The sequence below is a fragment of the Bombus fervidus genome, chromosome 17, assembly GCF_041682495.2.
Source record: "Bombus fervidus isolate BK054 chromosome 17, iyBomFerv1, whole genome shotgun sequence".
In the NCBI taxonomy this organism is placed as follows: Eukaryota; Metazoa; Arthropoda; class Insecta; order Hymenoptera; family Apidae; genus Bombus; species Bombus fervidus.
The window spans coordinates 945903-966963 of NC_091533.1; the positions used below are offsets into that span (position 1 = coordinate 945903).

General features: G+C 38.7%; 2 protein-coding genes across 7 annotated transcripts in view; both read left to right on the forward strand.

Moving 5' to 3' along the window:
• P120ctn (adherens junction protein p120) overlaps positions 1–13488 on the forward strand; it is a 48322-nt gene extending 34834 nt beyond the window's left edge. For 4 of the 6 annotated variants that reach the window (XM_072020245.1, XM_072020248.1, XM_072020250.1 and 1 more), the window contains 9 exons: positions 111–236; positions 517–576; positions 1489–2111; positions 2350–2737; positions 4840–5153; positions 5488–5791; positions 5895–6033; positions 6265–6388; positions 9734–13488. In XM_072020245.1, the coding sequence (XP_071876346.1) occupies positions 111–236; positions 517–576; positions 1489–2111; positions 2350–2737; positions 4840–5153; positions 5488–5791; positions 5895–6033; positions 6265–6388; positions 9734–9991 (2336 nt within the window). In that variant the 3' untranslated portion in view covers positions 9992–13488. The remainder of the gene's footprint in view (positions 1–110; positions 237–516; positions 577–1488; positions 2112–2349; positions 2738–4839; positions 5154–5487; positions 5792–5894; positions 6034–6264; positions 6389–9733) is intronic. The other 2 variants (XM_072020246.1, XM_072020247.1) reach the window with 2 other exon arrangements.
• Positions 13489–13842: 354 nt separating this feature from the next.
• LOC139996134 (uncharacterized) lies at positions 13843–21061 on the forward strand. The gene is made up of 6 exons (XM_072020264.1): positions 13843–18623; positions 18991–19115; positions 19296–19520; positions 20475–20610; positions 20682–20811; positions 20870–21061. The coding sequence occupies exons 1-6, from the start codon at positions 18360–18362 to the stop codon at positions 20953–20955; spliced, it is 966 nt and encodes a 321-aa protein (XP_071876365.1). The 5' UTR covers positions 13843–18359; the 3' UTR covers positions 20956–21061.

The window sequence follows — 21061 nt, forward strand, 5'->3', positions numbered from 1 at the left end:
TCACATGGTCTCGTCATTGTTACGAAAGTTACTCGGAGTCGCGGAAAACAGTAGAATAAACGAACATCTAACTCTTTACGACTAAGATACTCCTTTTATTTTTCTTAAAGAATACCTACGTAAGGCGGCGCCGTATGTGGAAGGCGGTTACAACGACATCGATCCAGGTTTGAATCCCGCGTTGCAAGATCATTATCGTATTACTCCTAGTCCTGGTGGTCCCGGAGATCAATATGGTATGTTCGTTACCGAAACGGGAAGATACCGGATAGCTCATAGATAGCTCATAATCCGCATTTTTGTTCTTCGAGGCTTTGTCGCATCATTGTCGTTTCTTCTTGATCGAAAGGAATTTTTTTTGTGCGCAACGTTGACCTAGACAGCTGTGTAATGAGATATTCAGCTATCATGTTGCAGCGGGCCACGGCTATTTGTCTGATCGTGCACGGGGCACAGCATAATTCACTTTAATTATCTCTATGCCTGACATTCGTTGTTATTTTGTGTTCCCTCTAGATCAAATCAGCAACTCTTGGAATATGGATGACTCTGGCGAACCCTCTCAGCATCCTCATGGTAGGGTCACATCAATAATTTATTTAACTCATTCTCTCTACCTTTCTCTTTCTATTCTTCTCTCTCTTTTTCCCTTTGTCGACTTCCTTTCTCTTCTTGCCTCTTTCACTCTTGTTAAACTTCATCTGACCGCGTTTATCGTCGTTGAGTCTGTTTAACGTCGCGAGTCCATATTCCACTGTTTCAAACCACGCTACTACCATCGCACAGATAATGCGAGTGAATTATGCGTTTCAACTATACGGGTACACTAGTGACACGTTAACTGGCCGGGATTTTCATTCGTTAACTGACCATCTCTTGATATCCCTAGCGGTTATGAAAACTGATTTCTTGGAACGAATGTTGAAAAATAGACGCATATGTCAGATAATCATGTGAATTCAATGGAAATATCTAGGATTTCTAGAAATATATTGGAGCAAAGGAAAAGAAGGCGACCCAGAAATCAAATCTGTGATCTTCAGCTAGAAAGCTAGAAAGCTAGAATTCCGAGCTCGCCATTAATGTTTCCACCCGATCCTTTAACTTGGCAGTGTAGCCCGCGAAAGAACTATCGCCAATCAAACTATCAAATATAGCATTCATCAAATCATCGAATTTAAAATGTAACATTCATGATATAATATTTATATATACTATAAACTACTGATAAAGGGATAACTATCTTCTAAATCTTCCATTCTGAATTCTTTGTGATTTTAATACATTGTCAAGCCGTTGATTTTTCTTATTTGACTATGAAAGTCCCAACCCTGTAATAGTTCCTCTATACCTGATCAGTGATCAGATAAGATTCGGGCCCATGGGCCAGTTAATGGAATACTGCGGTACAACGTTAGAGCCAATCTAGCGGAAGCTCTGCATATCGTCGAATCGTAATCAACCTCGTGTGGCATCCCATTTTTCCAGACGAGAATAAAGTGGCTTACGGTTACGTGTCTCCGTCCCCTTATGGACCTGTTGGATACGGCCCTGGCGTCGGGGTAGGTCCAGTCGCAGTTCCTAGCGATGTGCCCGGTTACGACGAAGGCCATCCGGTCCCACTCACCTCTGGAGTTCCTCCGGGAATGTTTGACGACGAGGTTCATCTTCAACGGCTACAATCTCGACATCCGGTGGTGCCCGGCATGGCTAGTCCATTGGACGATGATCAGAAGTCCATGAGATGGCGAGATCCGAACTTGTCGGAGGTGATCGGTTTCCTGAGTAATCCAAACAACATCATCAAGGCGAACGCTGCCGCGTATCTGCAGCATCTATGCTACATGGACGATCCAAATAAGCAGAAGACGCGAAGTCTAGGTGGAATACCACCGTTAGTGCAATTATTGGATCACGATAATCCAGACGTGTATAGGAACGCATGTGGCGCGCTGCGGAATTTGTCTTACGGTAGACAGAACGACGAAAATAAGAGGGCTATCAAGAACGCCGGCGGTGTTCCGGCCTTGATCAATTTATTACGTAGGACGTCTGACGCGGACGTGAAGGAACTGGTGACGGGGGTTCTTTGGAATTTATCCTCGTGCGAGGTGGGTAGACGTGTATAGTATGTTTGATAGAATTGTAAAATTCTACGAATGTATTTAACTCAACACTTTTTAGTCTAATCGACGATAACGTTATGTAAACAAAGATAGAATTAATTTACTCATTTAATAGTAGAATGTACTGTGGAAGTTGGCTATTAAACCTTTGAACAACCTAAATAGTATATTTATAAATAGATTATAGACTATTATACACGTATTTACATTTTCATTCTTCCAGGACCTTAAGAAATCCATCATCGATGATGGCGTAACGATGGTGGTGAACAACATAATTATCCCGCACAGTGGCTGGGATCCAAGCTCTTCCAGTGGCGAGACATGCTGGTCGACCGTGTTCAGAAACGCATCTGGCGTCTTAAGAAACGTCTCTAGCGCTGGCGAGTATGCGAGGAAGAAACTGCGCGAGTGCGAAGGTTTGGTCGACGCCCTTCTTTACGTAGTACGATCCGCCATCGAGAAGTCGAACATCGGGAACAAGATCGTTGAGAACTGTGTGTGTATTCTGCGGAACCTGAGTTATCGGTGTCAGGAGGTGGAGGATCCAAACTACGACAAACATCCGATTCAGTCGACCGTTCAGAACAGGGTAGCTGCTCCAGTCAAAGGTGAGGGTTTGTCGATCACTCTCGTGAGGATATTCCTGCATTTCGAGAATGACACGAGTGTATCCTTTCCCCGTGCCATGGTAAACACACGGGTTCCCTCAATGGGCATGTGGTGACACGCATGCAGCCGAATTGTGTGTGCGCTGATGATAAGCGGATCGACAAACGGAAAAGAAGGACGAACGGGTGTAATTTTGTATCGTTTTATTGAATCGATTCTGTATATACGAGCGGTATGGTGACGCTAAAATTGCAGCAGACCATCGTGGTACAGTGTGTTGCAAAAGCAATGTAATGCAGAGCTTAATAGTTATGGAGTATTCTGAATTTCTAATTTTGCAATTTATCAATAATTTGTGAAGCTTTAGGTATTGCGTGCTTTTTGTAAACATAGTTTTGACGATTTGATGATTTGTGTCAAATAAAAGGTAGACTAACAAAGGTTTGTGGTTCATCGATAAGCGGTAAAATTGAAAATGTATAATTCGTAAAGTACTTTGTGACCTGGATAAAATTTTAAAAATTTACATGGTCATTCTTAGCTTTGTCACGAGTTTTAAGGCAATTTCACAGCATAAAATTCTACTATTGTTCAAGCATGTTGTTTCAAGCATCGAGACCTAACATTGCCTTGCTTTTGTATGATTCTGTACTTACACGGAGTAGGCTAAATTGACGTACGATGAAAATTAGTTCTCCGAAAAGTAGGATCGATACTCCCTTAGTAATAGTTTTACATGAAATTGATCGAGTGGTTACGGAGAAAACGGAGCATTTGAAAACATACATCCGCTTGGCAACACAGTATTGTACAGTAAACCAGTCGCATATTAATGATATATTGCACGTTTCAGATTCTATCGAGTGTGAAACGTGCAAGGTAGTAATTAGGAGTCGTAGTTGACCCCGTATACTTTCTTGAGTCTATCAAAATGATATATTCCACATCTGTGTACACTGAACATTCGTTGTAGTGCTTACGTCTCTGTTGATATACCGCTTACACATTTGATCCAACATAATTACGTGTATTCGTGATAATGATGGAACGATGTCTTTGCGAGACGACGATACCCTAACTAGCAATAGCACATATTACCAGTCGATTAGTATGTATCTCTTTGCAACTACACTAATCTTTGTGTTCCCTTCGGTGTTATGATTTCTCTCTTGTTTCTCATGAGCCTTGTATCGCAAATTCTTCTTTCGTACGAGATCCCACTACTACAAGAGACAAGAAGCAAAAAAGAAAAAAGAGCAAAGAAAAAAGAAAAAAAAAAGACAGCTTTATATCCTTTCTAGTTTAGCATGGATTAAAAATGTGTTTCAATCTTTTTAGCATACAGTTTATGTCAAGGTAAGACATTTTATTTCTTTCATCGAACAAATCCGAATAGTCAGTGCATGCCAAGCTTCTCAACGGTTACTTTAGTTGTTCACACGACAGTTTTTTTTTTATCGTGAATCTACCGACAACTTATGGACCGGTTCGCTATCGTTGGCAAACAAGCCACTTGATCGACGTTGCAATCATTGTTCTAATATTGATTCCGTCGATTAGGCCACGTACTCTACCGGATGAATATTTTGTTCGATAAACAAAGCGAATCTTGTCGTTACATTGCACAAAATTCATACATAATTCGCGTAAATAGAGAACACCAACAATACGTAGAGTGAAGAGTGAACATGTGTAAAATATTGTTGTGCTTTGACGCGTTACGAGTAATCGTCTTTACAGTGCTCGGATTAATTTCATCGGCAGTTCTTGTACATCAAGCGTTAACAGTGCATCCCATCCGTGCATCTTGCGTACGCCTGTTTCTATGATTGGCTGGTTGCAATTGTTCTGTCAACACGTTGTTTGCGATGTTCCAGGCATTGGTGTAGTTCTCTGATAGAAGTAGTGCAAATACACTGAAAATAATTCACACAATCTCTATTAAAACACTACATAAGCATTATACTTAACCCTGCTGTGGTTCACAAATTTTTTATGTTTCAGCCTCGCTTTAGTTTCAACCAAAAAAGAGAGATTTTTTAATACTTTGATCACGATCCTTTCCTGTAATTAATGTCAATTTCGAATTACTGTGCCTTAGGTGAAAATTTGGGTTGCTTTGGCGGCAGCAAGAAGAAGAAGGATGGTCAACCAGTGCAAAAGGAAACGACCGCATCTCGCACTACCAGCCCTAGAACGGAACCCGTCAGAGGAATGGAGCTACTCTGGCAACCAGAAGTGGTACAGTCTTATTTGAAACTGCTGCAGACATGCTCAAATCCGGAAACTCTCGAGGCGGCGGCTGGGGCGCTTCAGAACCTCGCAGCCTGCTACTGGCAGCCAAGTATTGAAATTCGCGCGGCTGTGAGGAAGGAGAAGGGACTTCCCATTTTGGTGGAGTTGTTGCGGATGGAGGTACAGTAATTGATGAATATATTGGGTAGAATTTTTATGAAATAAATACGTAGCAAAGCGGTAGATAGACATTTTAAATAGGGCTGGGTACACTTGAGTAGAGGAATATAAAAAAATAGAAAAATGGGAGGGTAGAAACGTTTAATTGATTTTCATATTTTAAAAATTTCTATCAATTAAATCATTTTTGTAACATTACCATTAACATTTTTACGCGAGTAATTAAATTTACTTTGCTGGGTAATCAAACAATCTGAAAAATATCTGCGCTGGTTCTATGAAAATTTGACGATAGAATGTTTTAAAAAATGTTATTTCTGGTCGTCCATTTTAGGTGGACCGCGTAGTCTGTGCTGTGGCCACAGCTCTAAGAAATCTAGCGATAGACCAGCGTAACAAGGAACTGATCGGGAAATACGCGATGCGTGATCTCATCCAGAAGTTACCTTCAGGAAATAACCAGCATGATCAAGGAACAAGTGACGATACAATCGCCGCCGTTCTCGCCACATTGAACGAAGTGATCAAGAAAAACGCCGAGTTCTCGCGATCTCTGTTAGATGCTGGCGGTGTCGACAGATTGATGAACATTACTAGGCAACGCCAGAAATACACGCCTCGTGTTCTTAAATTTGCAGGCAAGAATAAGTCAATTTCTGTTCACTAAATTTCTGCAAACAAATTGTAAGTACGTATTTTGTGAACTTTCCTAAGAAGAACTAAATATCGGTTAATTTGTAGGACAAGTTTTGTTCACAATGTGGCAGCACCAAGAGCTGAGAGACGTTTACAAGAAGCACGGCTGGAAAGAGCAAGATTTCGTCACGAAAACGGTGGCAGCGCGGAATTCAGGGCCTAATTCACCTAACAATGCCAATAGGTAACCACTCGTTAATCGACAATCAATAATCATTTGCTTTCAAGTTATAATCATTTCTTCCTTTTAAGACCAACCGATGTTTTATTTTTGTCGTTTGTGTTCCCGGACTCTGCGTTTAACTTTTATGTGTATGTTTTCCCCATTCAATTCTACTTTGTTAGATAATTTCGGTTAAGCAGAGTCCATATTTTCACGATCTTTTTGAACTTTTCGACCCTCCGTTGAATATAGCTATGATTGTAGCACCCTAAACCGACCAATGGCGAGTCAAGGGAGCACCAGATACGAGGACAGAACGATTCAGAGAGCGAACATGAATTCGAATAACGTCGGTCGACCCACTATATATCAGCCTGTAAGTAACAACAACTAATGGTACTGTGTGACGAGCACTTAGACTCCGCTGGCGTTTAGACTAAGCGCTATCTTCCTCACGATCACTCGAAAGTGTAAGAAAGTACGTTTCTGGAGAAACGCGGACGGTCGTTGGTCCGGCTCCGGCTTTTGTGACATTTCATTACATTGTCACTTTTGTTTGATTTGCAGTTACCACAGGTTTTTGTTTGCAAGCGTTTAAAAATGAGATAAACAAAGAGACACGCCCAATAAGAGTTTTAAGATCGAACGACGAGCTTTGTAAGATGAAAGTACAGATTGAGACATAAAGACCCAGTAGCAAAACGTGATTCCTTTCGAGTCAAGTCTTCCCCTTATCGATAAGCTTGCCGCTGCGTTTCACTGTTCAATAGAAAGAATGAAAGAAAGAAAGAAAGAGAGAGAGAGAGAGAGGAAGAGAGGGAGAAAGAAAGGCAGACAGAGAGACAGACAGACAGATAGGCAGACAGGGGCAAGCAAGCAATAGATTCTACATACCCTGATAGTTTTTATTTTTAGAAGTTTGATCAAACGAAAAAGGAGGATTTTACTTCATTGTACACAAATCGATTTCGTTGTTTTTTTTTTGTTATCTGTTTTATTATTATTATATATATACACATATATTTGCGAGAAAGACGAGGCATTTCCTTGTACGAAATGCTAGAGCGCACTTAGGCGAAGGATAATTATACGCAGAACTATTATTTATACGATATTTATCCGCTTACACGGAGATCGACAAGAGGAAAATAAAAAATAAAAAATAAAAAAAAAAAAACGATCGTCACTGTAACGAGAGCGGAAAATTACGAGAAGAAAGAGGGCGGGAAAATAAAAAATAGAAGCGACAACCTCACACAGTTGTGATACAAAAAAGAGAAAGCAGCTACTTAATGAACATTTATCATAAGTGTATAAACTAAGTCAATTAACGAGTACCAATTATATTCATCGTGTTTCATGCTATATGAAACCAGCATTATTCGTATAATGTATACAGTATTACGATAGAGAGAAAAGGGTCGCATTAACGGCGGTCTCCCATAAAACAGTCCATGGAATTATCAAGTATCTAGCATTTTTATATAATAATCGACCGATATACTTACGTAACGCGAACAAAACGTGAGCAAAACGCGTTGTTATCGCCGCGCTTCCGAGAGAGGATTTACGTCGTGTGCGAGACACGTGATAACGAACGTGCATATTGCAAGTTCAAATGCAATTGCATACATTTTAATGTAAAGTTTCGTTCGTTTATCCGTTCGACGTCGTGAATGCTTCTTCGAATCGTCCGTTACACTTATTACGGTTTTTCTTTCAACGAATCTTTGACATTTGGTATCTTTTCAACTTTTTATACTTACGGTGAAGAAGAATTATAAGAAGGAAAATTTTTCGATTCGATTTTACACAAGGGACAACGATTCGTTTATAACTCATTGTTCCGATTTACTTAGCTATAATTCGTGATTTCATTTATTAGCGACTATGTAACGATACAGAAGAACCTTGTTCTTCTAGAGATACTCTATTATTTATGTCCGTATAGCGTAATAGGAAGAAATATACATACAGAAAAGTTAAACCGTCGGTTTATTAGTGTTGAAGTTTGTCTCGCATTATTCTACGATTGTATAATAGATTAGTTATTGCAGGACCAAGTACTTGACATTATCCAACGATTAGGGAGCGCATTCAGCCATTACAACAAATTGTGTAAATCCGACGAAATCGGTTAAACCAATGTCTTTCCAAAATTCAACCGATAATCGTTCTATCAAGTATCGCAAATCGAACTAAAACAAAATAGAAGAAGCGCACAAAATATTTACGCGAAGAGGCTGATCCGCTGCCTAATTGACAGTGATTAGTGCGATTACCGTAGTAGCGCGACAGTATATTCACTAGTTCTATGAGATTCCATTATGAGAAAATCTGTTTCTATAGAGGACTTAATTTTGACTCGTTGACCCAGATGATGCAGAGTCTATCTCCGATATAGAATAAGAATAATGTTCAAAAAAGAAAAAAAAGAATGCAACAAGTAATCTACGTGTATACATGGAGAGTTCGGTTTCGACTAAAACCACGGTTCCATTTTTGTAGTTCGAACAAGCAGGGTAACGTTAATGAAAGCACAAAAATCATTACCGCGGATTCTTTTTTTTTTCTTTTTTTTTTTTCTTTGGATAAACAACACTGTTTGTTTAATATCACCGAAATGCAGCGTGTTTAACGATCAACTATTAATGTAAAAATGAGGTTTTCTTTTTCTTCTTTTTATATATATATATATATATATAAACGCGAACTCGCGTAGACAGACACGCTCATTAAGCGACTTTTATCATATGAGAGAAAAGCTAAGCGCACCTCGAAGCATGATTTATAGTGACACATTGACTATTGCACGAACTTATTTATAATCTATTTATATCCAAATTAATCGAGCATAATAAAAGAGTATCTGACAGTAACCATCGTGTCGCTGTTGTTATATTTTTTGTCATAATACGATTGTTTAGGAGCTTTGGAATTGTGTTCCCGTTCTCCTTTTCAGTATTCTTGATTTTTGATAGATGATTGATTTATTGTAAGATACGAGTCGGTGTTTTTAAAGGCTTACCTTGTCATTTTACAAGTAGAAAAATGAGGCGCAAAATGCTCTTGAAGATGTAAGAAGCTGTAAAATCAATTATATTTTAACCCTTTCGCTATTAAATCAGTTAACTCTTCGCGATCCTACATCGAGTTCAACTTAATTTAATAAAAATATGAAAATATTAAAAATACCAATATGTGTACGTTATTTGTATAATTAAGAAAATGAAAGACAAGTTAAGAGTAGCTTTCGAAATAGTTTATCCATCGAATACGGTCTAGTTAGAGTTAGAATAAAATGTTGAATTCATATTGGACCGCAAAGTTAAGTTCTAGCTATCATTGGATGTATCTGTTCACAGTAACCTGTCGAAATTCCGTATATACAATAGCGAGTATTTGTTCACGGGTAGTGTTAATCAACCATCTGCAACCTAAAAATCAGTATAACGACTAGTAGTTCCTTCTACCATAATAGCGAAAGGGTTAACCTTCCAAAAAATAAATAAAATGCAAAGGAATCGAAATGAAAGGTAAAATAAAATCGAGGTAACAGAAAGGACGAAGCAAGAAGGGGTACGAAATAAAAAAAAAAAAAAAAAGATCCACCGGGCCCGTTTCCCCGAGCGACGTGACAGCCCACTCCAGACCGATCCACCCCCGGCTACCCTCCGAGCCAGGGCTCTAAACTAACCGTTGGCTTGTGTGTGTGTTGCAGCAACCGAAACCCGGTGAGCCGCTCTACGCGCAAGTTAACTTGGAGAAGAAAAAGAAGCGGCAGTATGAGCTGGGGGTGGGACAGGCGCAGGGTCAGGGCCCGGTCGTCGGCTCGGGAGTGGGCGTCGCGGCCGGTGCACCTACGGCTGGCCAGTGGGTAGCCGACGGTGTTGGTGTTCCCGATGGCTCAGCCGCCACCGCAACAGTAAACGTTCCACCGAATTCGACTGCCGCCTCAGCCGGCGATTCCTGGGTATAACAGGGTGTCCATGGTCCAGCCGCCGTCCAGGGGGCTGCCATCCTTCCCCCGAGGCTGCTGTACGCATAGAAGACGATTTCACGACTCCCAATTGCGGGAATCATCGAAAGATGGACGAGGACTCTGTGTCTGAAACAAGGGAAATAGTAGAAATTAATCTTGCCGATTTTTTGCTGGATGATGGATAGAGAAGACTGGACAGGGCATTGAGGACAAGGATGGATGATAGGATTCTTGGTTTTGTATTTTCGGTTAGATCGTTACTGCACTGAGAATGATACGCGTTGTTGGAAGATACGATGTATATTGGAGGGAACCGGAAGACTGAGGACAAGAAGGGTATAGAGGTGTTAGTGGCTGAGACACGGAAGCCTCTTAAATAAGCTTCCATGGAAGTTTAGATCACCGAGTATCTGCTTAAGACGGTCTTACCAAGAAACGAATATATAACAATTGAAAAAGAAATATAAAAAAGAATTCGCACTCCGCACCCCACGTTATCGATGTATACTAGACACGGAAAGCGACTTGTCCGACCACATCCGCAGCAGTAGTCGCACTAATGGCTCTAAACCTTCATTGCACAATTCTAAATTAATATATACACTATATATATAAATATATATATAAATATTATATATATATACATGTATATGTATATTTTAAGGCGGTATCCTTGGAGAAAGGACCCGTATTACAAAAGTACTACTAAGGTTAAGTAGTTGGTATTACTACGAACGATTATATTAATAATATCAATGTTAATGATATTAATATTATTAATATTATTAATAATATCAGCGAGTAACGCGGTCGCGAGGCCGTCGCTATAAATATAGGATGGTATAAAGATGAATGAATATATATATATATATATAAATATAAATATATCATATAGGTATATCATACACGTTAACTGCTACACCAACACACACACACACACATGCGTTAGGAGGGCGTATCGATTAAGCTACGTTATTGTATTATGTAAACTTCTGAGGCTGTGGGTGTGGCATGTAACGAGGATGCCGAATATTTGCGAGTTGCACTTTGTTGTTTTGTTCTCCGAGTTTTCCAATCGGTTCGATCGCGCGAAACAGAGAGTGCACGGAAAAGAAACAAGAAGAATGCGAGCGAGTGTGTAAACTAGCAATGATACTTTCGTTTGGGTGCCGATATAAAAATGTCCACTCGTAAACGTAAAAGCGTAAGGAAGAATAAGAAAATGATGGGGAAAAGGAGGGAAAAGTGGAGGAACGAGCACCTTCGTCGAGAACCACGTTGCCAATAGATAAGATCGATTGGATTCCATCGTGCAAAAAATCTGTTCTCGTTCTCGAGGATGATTGCTCGGTTGAAACGCGAAGAAAAGAATAAAAAGCTAAGACGAAAGAGATAGAAATGGATTACTCGTTGGTCCTCTAGACACGCGATTATCAAGGTTCTTCGCTATTACGTTTCGTCATATTCTAATGTATTGCTGTCGTGTAAATGGTTGAAACGAAAAAAAAAGATAAGAAAAGATATAGAAATGCAACCGAAATTAGATGGAGACCAAGCGAAGGAGAAAGAATCGACGAAAAGGGGGATTAAAGAAAGAAAGGGTGCGAATGAGCAGAGAGAGGAAATATGTGATGTTCAATGTTATCGAATGTTTGACAGAGATGACTATTGATAGCCGATATACATATTATATATATATAGATATATATACATATATATTATATGTATACAAATAAATATATCCTTGTTCTATTTCTTAAATAATGTTATTATGACAGTTGAAAAAAATCGATTGTGTTCGCGATTATAGCTACTGAGAGAAAGTATAATACCAACGCGAGGACAGAAGAATAATAATTCTCCCTCGTCGATTCATAATTATATATATACATGTGTGTGTATATATAAATGCTTCGTGCAGTATGCACGTCACGATCGACTAAATAAGTAAATAAGTAAATAAATAAAAAGAAAAAAAAAAAGGAAAAAGAACAATCATCGATCTCGTCGATCGTCTCGCATAACCGGTCCAAACGTTCGTTCATCCTCTAAGCGTACTTTTTCGATATCTGTCAACCGCGTAGTCCTTCGTAACAGCCTAACTTTTGTACATATTCATCCTTCATATTCGGGCGAATTTATTCGCTTTTTTTCTCATTAATCGAACGAACGACGAGATCGAATTAAGGACAAACGAGCGAATTAATGATGGTGACCATAGAAAACTGGTTCCAACGATCGTCGACGTGCCACCGGAAGCAGAAGCTGTATCGCCGTTACCCTGCCAGATATCAGTCGCGTCAGGATCGACCCTCCTCGAGAAGGGATCGGGCGAAAGCTCGTGCGATCGTTTCTGTTACGATGAAAGAGCGATCTGTAACATTATTAATAATATCGTAACAATGTTTTGATATTTCGATAAAATTTCACGAACTATATATCATATACTATTTATACAAGCGCTTTCGAACGAATGCCGTCAATGCACCCGTTGCGCGGAATACCCACAGTCGTAAGTGGGTCGTAACGATAACTACCGCCTATGGGCATTCGATTTACGATCGGATGGGATTCTCGCGTTAATTACGATCAAATATGCCGATACACCGTCTTTTATGTCTGGCCACTGTTTGTTGCGCTATTGTTACGATGATTCGTAATACGATTTCGAACAGAAACGAGCGCGCGATCGCGATCAATATCTAGATAGCGAGACGATAATGGGTAACAAACCGCGCCTCTTCACGAATCGAGAGGTATCCTTCGAGCTTATCGTTCGGACTGCTAGCAGATCATCTACGCGCGCGAATTTGCCGCGAGAACCTCTTAGAGGACCTTGGACCATTCCGCTCAATGTGACACACACGGCTCTGATAAATTCCTGTCCTTTTCTCGCTCGTGTCTTCGACGAATTTCGATTCTGTAGTTTTCTGAAATTCGAATCGAGGATGATGTCTTGCCTATCCTCGATCACTTTGCAAAGTTTGGAATTGACATCGTAGTTCGAGATCTTTGCTGAAATTTCAGCAAGTTTTAGACGTTGACGATTGATTTTCGCATCTTTCTCCGCTCTTCTTTTTGTACGAAGGCATTTCTTGAGAAATTTCACACGATCAGTTACGTGGACTATCGAGATTAAATATTGAGAAATACAGACAAATACGTTTCGATATTTCGCCTATCTAAGGAAGAGTTCGAATTGAATTTGACGATGGAAAGACGAGTCGAGGAAAGGACGATAGAACAAATTAATCCTTGTTGAAGCCTGCTGGATTAATTGTTACATCGTCGGAGGATTGACAGAGCCGCCACCATTGACTCGAACGAACCGAAATTTTGATATCCGCTTTTCATTGTTTTCGTGTACCAACGTTTCTAATTTTCTACGAGAATTAACGAGCAACAGAGAATTGTCGGAGGGAGACGGAAGATTTTTGTAAACGTAGTTTGTGGAGCGACGTGCTCGCAGAAAAAAGAAAAAAATGAAAAAACGACTTGCCTTCGAGGAAAGAAGATGTGCGGTTGTACTACGATGTGTAGAATGATCGAAGGCTGATCAGTGAAATTGAGAAATTTGTATCTACGTAGTTAAAAAATGCAATCTATGCTCTGCCGAGAAAATCATCTTATTCGATGTACTTCTCCCTCGAGCTTTTATGATTTTGTAATGTTCGTCGCGCGATTTTTAACAATTATTACGATATCGCATGATCGTCTACTCGTTTCATTTTGAAAATTAAATTTCGTTTTAGAGTGACAAGTCGTATTTTTCATGTGATCTAACAGCGCAAATGAGAACAATCTCGTGTCGCTGACGTTCTTATATCTTTTCACACACTCGCACGCGATCAAAGTTTTGACAATTAGACGAATCTTATCTCTAAAATGTACGTTTGTGAATTTGACATTTATTCAATCTATCATTTGTATTTTTATGGTTGTCTTGGCCAATAGTTTTCCCAACTCAGTGAAGATCTTTTCTTGGTGAAACGTTAATTCACGCGGAAGTTTTTTAATTTTTTAATCGAATACAATTTCTCGGCATTGCAATATATTAGCTTCGTCGTATACTTAAAAATGGGCCTTGTGAACAATTTCAAAAGGCTAATTTTATTTACGTTTTCGGCTCATTCCGTTGTTCGTTGCATGATATACCTAAGTACGTGCAGCATTTTATAGAAATTATCCTTAAACAGGAACTTACGTTTGTGTCTTTGTACGAGGCTCGTTCGATTTCTCGAAGTATCTTTAGATATATCACATATATTTTTCTTTCTCTTATCTTCCAAAGATTTTCGTCAAATTCTCTTCATTTTCTTTTTGTGGAACAATGGCAGCTATTATGGCAGTTATTTTTTTAATAAAGTTTCTGTATCTGCATGCATGATACTTCGTAAAGAAGCTTCGCGCAAATCGAACGTGAATCTATTTTGAGCAATTCGAATATTTCCGAACGTCTTATATCCAGTGACTGTTATAATTTATTAATTCTACAAAATAGATTCAAGACTCTGTTTATCGAAATCGCTTAAACATGCGAGTCCTTTCAAAAAGGATTCGACGGTAGATCGACGAATCGATCGATACGCTGTTATGAAGGTTTCAGCCTACGGTTTCTAATGGATAAGAAGAAAAGGATCAAAAAGAAAATGCAAAAAAAGAAAAGAAGCACCGAGAAGCGATGCGTCCGGAATTTTTTTAACGATGTCGTGTTTTACTAACGAATTTTTACGCCGTTTTTTACACGATTCTTACCGGCCTAAGGAGCTGTCTTTTCCACGAACAGCGATCGAAGCTGTTTGCGTTGCTGCTTTCTCGCGGAACTAATCGCGAATCGATCTCGATCCTTTGAATTAAAACATACCGTTTGTTAAACGAACATTGAAAATCGCAATGACTTTTCTTCGATTATTTGTCTTGAAAATAACAGAAATTATTTTCCTTTTCCATTAATCCAAACCTCCCTTGTCTTAATAACCAACTTAATAACGATATTAACTAACTATCGTTAGATTTTTGAAATGTCATTATATACACATATTTATACATTTTAAATACATGTCAAATTGGAAAATCAAAACTTAAATACACCCTGTTTACTGGGAACTTGAATAATTTCTTTCGTTTCGGTAACCAGTTTCACCAAACTAGAAAAATTCTAAAATATTTGTGATTACCGTCGATTCGCAATATTATAATTTGCGAAATTAAAGCTTAAACATTTCACATTTCATTACGTACATACCAATAATCTGTGCGAATGATTTTGACAATCAAACGCGATCGATTTCGATTTCCGAGTTGTTCCGACCGAAGATCCAAAATTCATCCTTCACCGCGATCATCGTCACCGATCACTCAAAGAAGACTGATAGCGCAAAACTCGAGTGATTCCATTAGACCGCTCCATCAAGAATCGATTTCGAAAAGAGGGAATACGAAGAATGAAACGGATCGAAGAGACCAGGAAACGGATACGAGGGAAACTTTGCAACACATCCACGTGAGAGTTATAAGCCAACTAGCAGGACGAACCAACGGTTGACCTCGAAGCAACACAGAGGGAAATTTCGAATTTTCATCGTCAAAACGGAGAAGGAGAACAGTGAGCGAGTGCGAGGGCGAGTGTGTGTGTGTGATAGGGAGAGAGAGAGAGAGAGAGTGAGCGAGAGAGAAGGAGAGAAAGAGAGGGAGAGAGAGAGAGAGAGAAAGGGAAAATGGAGAAAGACACGAGTAAAAGCGAGGGGGATGCGAAATACAAGAAGGAAAATGCCAGAAAGAAATTCATGCATTTCATATACATACAAGCATACACGTTACGTATACATACACGCATACGTATACACATAGGGTGAGAAAGGAAGAATGAACTACGAATAGAGAGAAAGTAAAAAGGAGCGAGAGAAAGAGAGAAAGAACGACACAAACACGTGCATAACAAATAGAAAAAAAATGATAGGCTACTACAGTGCTGCATACGTATTTAAATTAAAGGAGCATTAAATAAGCATGGATGTGCATTTTAGATGTATTAGAGGAGTTTCACCACACATTTAGTATTAGTTGTAAAACGTTGTAGTCCGACCTGGGGAGAATCTTTGGAAGTAGCATTTTCTTCGAGAAAATTTGCCTTCTTCAATTCTTTCGACTAGATTTTTTTTTATTGCAAAAGAATCTCTAAGCCTTCGAAGCATTATTTATTTCATTTCATAGATGGCTCGTCAAAATGAACTTTTCTTTCTTAAGGAACCTGTAACAAGTTACTAAAAGAATTCCAACATTGATCGGATAATTTTAGCCTAATTGTTCCTTGATTTTACGATAGATAACATCGATAAGATTGTTTTTTCTCGAAGGTTTCTCCTCAGTCGTCTCCCTTGAGAAAGAAACGCGGTGGAGATTATCATTGTCATGATCATTATCACTGTCATCGCCGTTTTTATTTAACTTGTACGTGTTTTACGCAATCTATCGACGACAAGCAAGTACTAAATGAAGTAGGTATATAATATATATAATTTGTTAAGACGGGGAACGAAGAGCAAACATATTGTCATTATTTTATTGACGTCGTATTATTTATATCGAAGGAGTACCATAGTATATACAATAATTATTAACGATAAAAGATCGACTAGTGTATTTCGAACCCGACTGACAACAATTAAAGAATTTAATTGCGCTGAAAGCATTTGACCTAGCTTTTTTACTATCCCGTACAAAAGGCTTCATCTTAAAATTTGCAGATAAAGAGAAAATAGAAGAGGATGGAAGAATATTCCGAATTAAATAAGGTATATGACTTTTATTTAAACATCGAGTACTTCGAGCGAAGGATTATTAAAAAGGAATATTTTTCATACTTTTCATACGATTTTTTATGTCTTTTTCATATTTTATTTAATTCAGCTTCGTTACTATTCTCTTTCGTTTTCGCGTTGTTCGAGTAAAAATGCTTTGTTTCACGTAAAAGCATATTCTGACGTTCGCAAGGACGTCAGACAACTTGCAAAACACATTAGTCATTGAAAAACAAAAAAAAAGAAAAGAAGAAAAGCATAAAAAGAGAATCTAACGTTAATTCTACGTGGAATAATCGTTAACGAAGATTCAGATTGGCACGTAGATTGTCAATTTGCAATCGTAAACGAGGGTGGATCCCTCTGGTCGTCGCACGAAACAGCCCCTTTCGCTCTAACAATTACACGAGAATCGTCCACTGTACGTGTTTCTCATTCGAAAAATCCATTCTAAATTTCATTTAATATTCCTAGTATCATTCTTCGTTCGAAACTTCCCGAACTTCTTTTAAGCGTAGAAGTCGATTAAATTCAGTTGAATAATTAGAAGAAAAAAAAAAAAAAATGAAAAAGATGTAAGAAAATACATAACGTATTTAAAATATTTTTCATAATAGAATAAACAGTGGTAGAGTACGTAACCGTTGCAGTTAAAAATTGATACGGTATCGATGGATCGGAGGTGGAAAGGAGCCGCGTTAAAGAAATGGGTGCGAGCGATAAGAGTTAGCTCGATGATTGTATTTTAACAAGAAAATCCTCACGGCTCGTTGATCACCACCACCTGCTCCATGTGATAAGAAACCAGCGACACACATTTATGGCAAAGGGAGATCCGTTCGTGCGTCACGTTTACATCGCCCACTTTTTTAATTTCAATCATATTCGCTTGTTGCAAAATCCTCATAAAATTGCGAAACGATTAAATTTTCTTTATATAACCTTTTGATTTCTTATTTCAATTTAATGTTTATCAACTTGAAAATTTTCCCCCTTTTTCGTCACTTTCTTTCCTCGAATCGTTAGACATTAGAATAAGACTGCTGATCATTCTGGCTGTTTTTTTTTTTTTTTTTTTACTTTTTCTTGCGGAAATTCTTTTTTGCCGGTGTAGAAAATAGACGAGAAATTGTTTCGATGCCCCTTTCCACGGGTTCGGGTAGATCTCGTTTCAATCAATCGGTAGCCCAGATTCTTGTTCATTTCACACCCCCGTATCGCATCATTCCCGTGCGCAACCGTGTCCTTTGCCTCTGTGGAACCTCGTGAAAGGATCCTGGCACAGTTCCACGTCGACCATCAGGACCGTCAGAAGTCTCGGAGAACTTTTTCAAGATTTTCGATATCTAAAATAATAATAATAATAATAATAATAATAATAAAAGACGAAGTTTTCTCGAGCATTAAACTTTAAACAGCATTAAGCTTAACTTATAGATTCTGCAGTTTAAACTTAAGAATTCTAGAATTTACAAAAAGTTCTTGGAAGAGGATCGGTAACATCTTAGTGATTATTTTACGAATATTCAAAGTTTCGAGACACAGCGATCGATTTATCGAATGTCATGACGGACGTGAATAGCAACAAAGTGTCCAACGAGTCTTCGAAAAAGTCGTTCGAACTGGCGAAGAAGGAGTTACGCGCGATAGTGACGAAGATCGAGGAAGCAACACTTCCTAGCAGGTCTGTGAAATTGTTTCGCGCTCAATGTCTTCTTAGACCCGGAGGATCGAAGTTCCGCAGGAGACACCTGTGGATCTTGCTGATCCTCGCGTGGATTCTAGGTCAATTCCTCTGGAATTACGTGCACACCGTTCGTTACGACAAGGTGAGCCACGAAATCAATCCTTTTCGTTAAAAAGAAAGATAAGAAAGTCGATCGATCTGAGCTTTAAAACGGATCAATCCTTGGAGAAATAGTTTTTTCAATAAAAGATTTGTCTTTATCTTTGCTTCTTTCTACGCGTACTTTAATCGTATCATTTTTGTCACATGATTCTAAGAGAGTTTCTAATTTTCTGTCTCTTTTTTTTAAATAGAGTTAATCGTTGTTTGTGATATCTGATTTATTTTCGAAGAATTTTAGTAAATATCTTGGTAAAATATCGGTCTTTGTCCTTGCGTTTCTTTCTATTCTTAAATCAGTTTTTAGCGTTGGTAAATCGATTTTTGTTAAGGGTTGAATATTTTTCAAGTGCCTGGCGGAAGTACCTTCGTTCACGCAGAAAATATTCCGGCCAGCCGAGGATTGTTCAATGTGTCGGGACGTTCAACAGGTTGACAGGATATCCAACGTGGATCCTGCGATTTTTGAGGAACGGTACTGGCTCGTCCAATTCCCCCAGTTCTTGCTCCACTTACGTTTCTCAATTAATTTTAATCCCCTCTCATTCTATTATTTATTCGTCCGTTAATACGCAGAAGTATATCTAAAATTCAATCTTATTATTTTCTATGTTGGAATCTTCTTCGTCCCTCTGTGCTCTCTTTCGAGAAATAGATATGCGTATTCTGGAAGACCGGTAGTGATCACGGATGCCATGGCTAACTGGACAGCGATGGAAACATTCTCGTTTTCTTTCTTTAAATCGTTGTACGACGGAGAGGACGCGAATTGCCAGTTTTTTCCTTATAAAACCGAGTTTAAAAGTCTTCAGGACGTGTTCGATATGAGCGCTAGTCGATCATTGCTGGAGAAAGGGACGAAGCCATGGTACGTAGGCTGGTGAGTACAATTTCCATTGTAATTTTCATTTATTTGATTTTTCTATTTTATTTAATCGATTTTATATGTACATGCATGATACACGAGACATAGATATAATATAATTCATTAGTAGCTGAGATATAACGCGAACGTTTGTTTCGTCGAAGCAGTTTCTGAAAACAATCTACTACTAACGAAGCAAGAAGTATTTCTCTATTAACGAGGTAATACTGTATCACGATATTGTGGTATATAACCTAAATATAAATAAATGCTGGATTAAGATAATCGTATTATTTTGTAGCATTTTTATAGATTATATGTAAAATAAAAGAAAAGATATAGATTTATTCGAAATTTATTTTAAAGTAAAAGGTAGTTTGTTAGCGCTCGATTAGGAGAAAGAATACAGGGGATGGTATTAAATGTCATTGTCAGTTAAATCTGGTGATGTTTTTTTTTGGCCAAGGTTTTAGTAAATGTCCCGAGAGTCTGGATGAACGGTGCCCGTGAAGAAGGCAGTTTTGGGGCTTCAATAACCGCCCTAAAGCTCGCGCGTATGCACACAATCCGGCTAACGAGCTTCCAAGCGAACTATGTAGTTTCCAGCGGCCCGTATTCATCGAAACAATTACCTAGAAACTCATATTCGTGTCGAGCGACGCGTTCTTCGTTTCCTTTCCTGTCTGATAACTTCGCATTGTGAAGTGGACTTTGTATTGTTTTGTACAGGATGATATAAAAATATCGTTACACGTTAAATAAAAGAAGAGAATTAGAATCTATATCTTGAAACAAAGTGAGAAAAAGTTTCGTACATTCATTGTTAATAAACTTAGATTCATAAAAAATTCTAGTAATTTGGTTTACAAATGAATGCAATTATTAAACATATATATATATATATATAATAAACTAGTTGATAATAAACAAATATAGAGAAATATAATATAATTATAATTCTTGTTAAAGGAGTAACTGTGACGAAGAAATTGGCGGTGTGCTCAGGAAACACTATCAAAGGCCGTATTTTCTGCCTGTCACTGCAGAAACAGAGAAGACCGATTGGATTTTTATGGGTAGCCAAGGATATGGGGCCCCTATGCACGTGGGTACTCCTTCAATAAATATTTATTTTCATTCTCTACTTTTATCGATGAAATATTTCGACTTTTTCAGGTGGACGACGTGGAACACCCTTCGTGGCAAGCTCAGGTCAAGGGTGAGAAATTGTGGATGTTGGAACCACCGAGAGAGTGTCATTACGTTTGTTACAGGTTGAAGGTCGTAGTACATCCTGGCGAAATGAGTAAGTCTGGCTCGATTTCTTCGTTGTGAAGTTTCCTAACGATCGATTTGTCGCGCAGTTGTCCTGGATACCAATCGCTGGTACCATCAAACGGTAATCGTTTCCGAGGAGATGAGCATCACTATCGGAGCAGAATACGATTAAAGGAAGCTACGGGAACGTTCTAAGGGCATTTTGATCGCTACGACGGCCTTTAACGACGATACGTGTCACCAAGATTAATAAAGTTGTTTTGTCTTGATTTTCACGA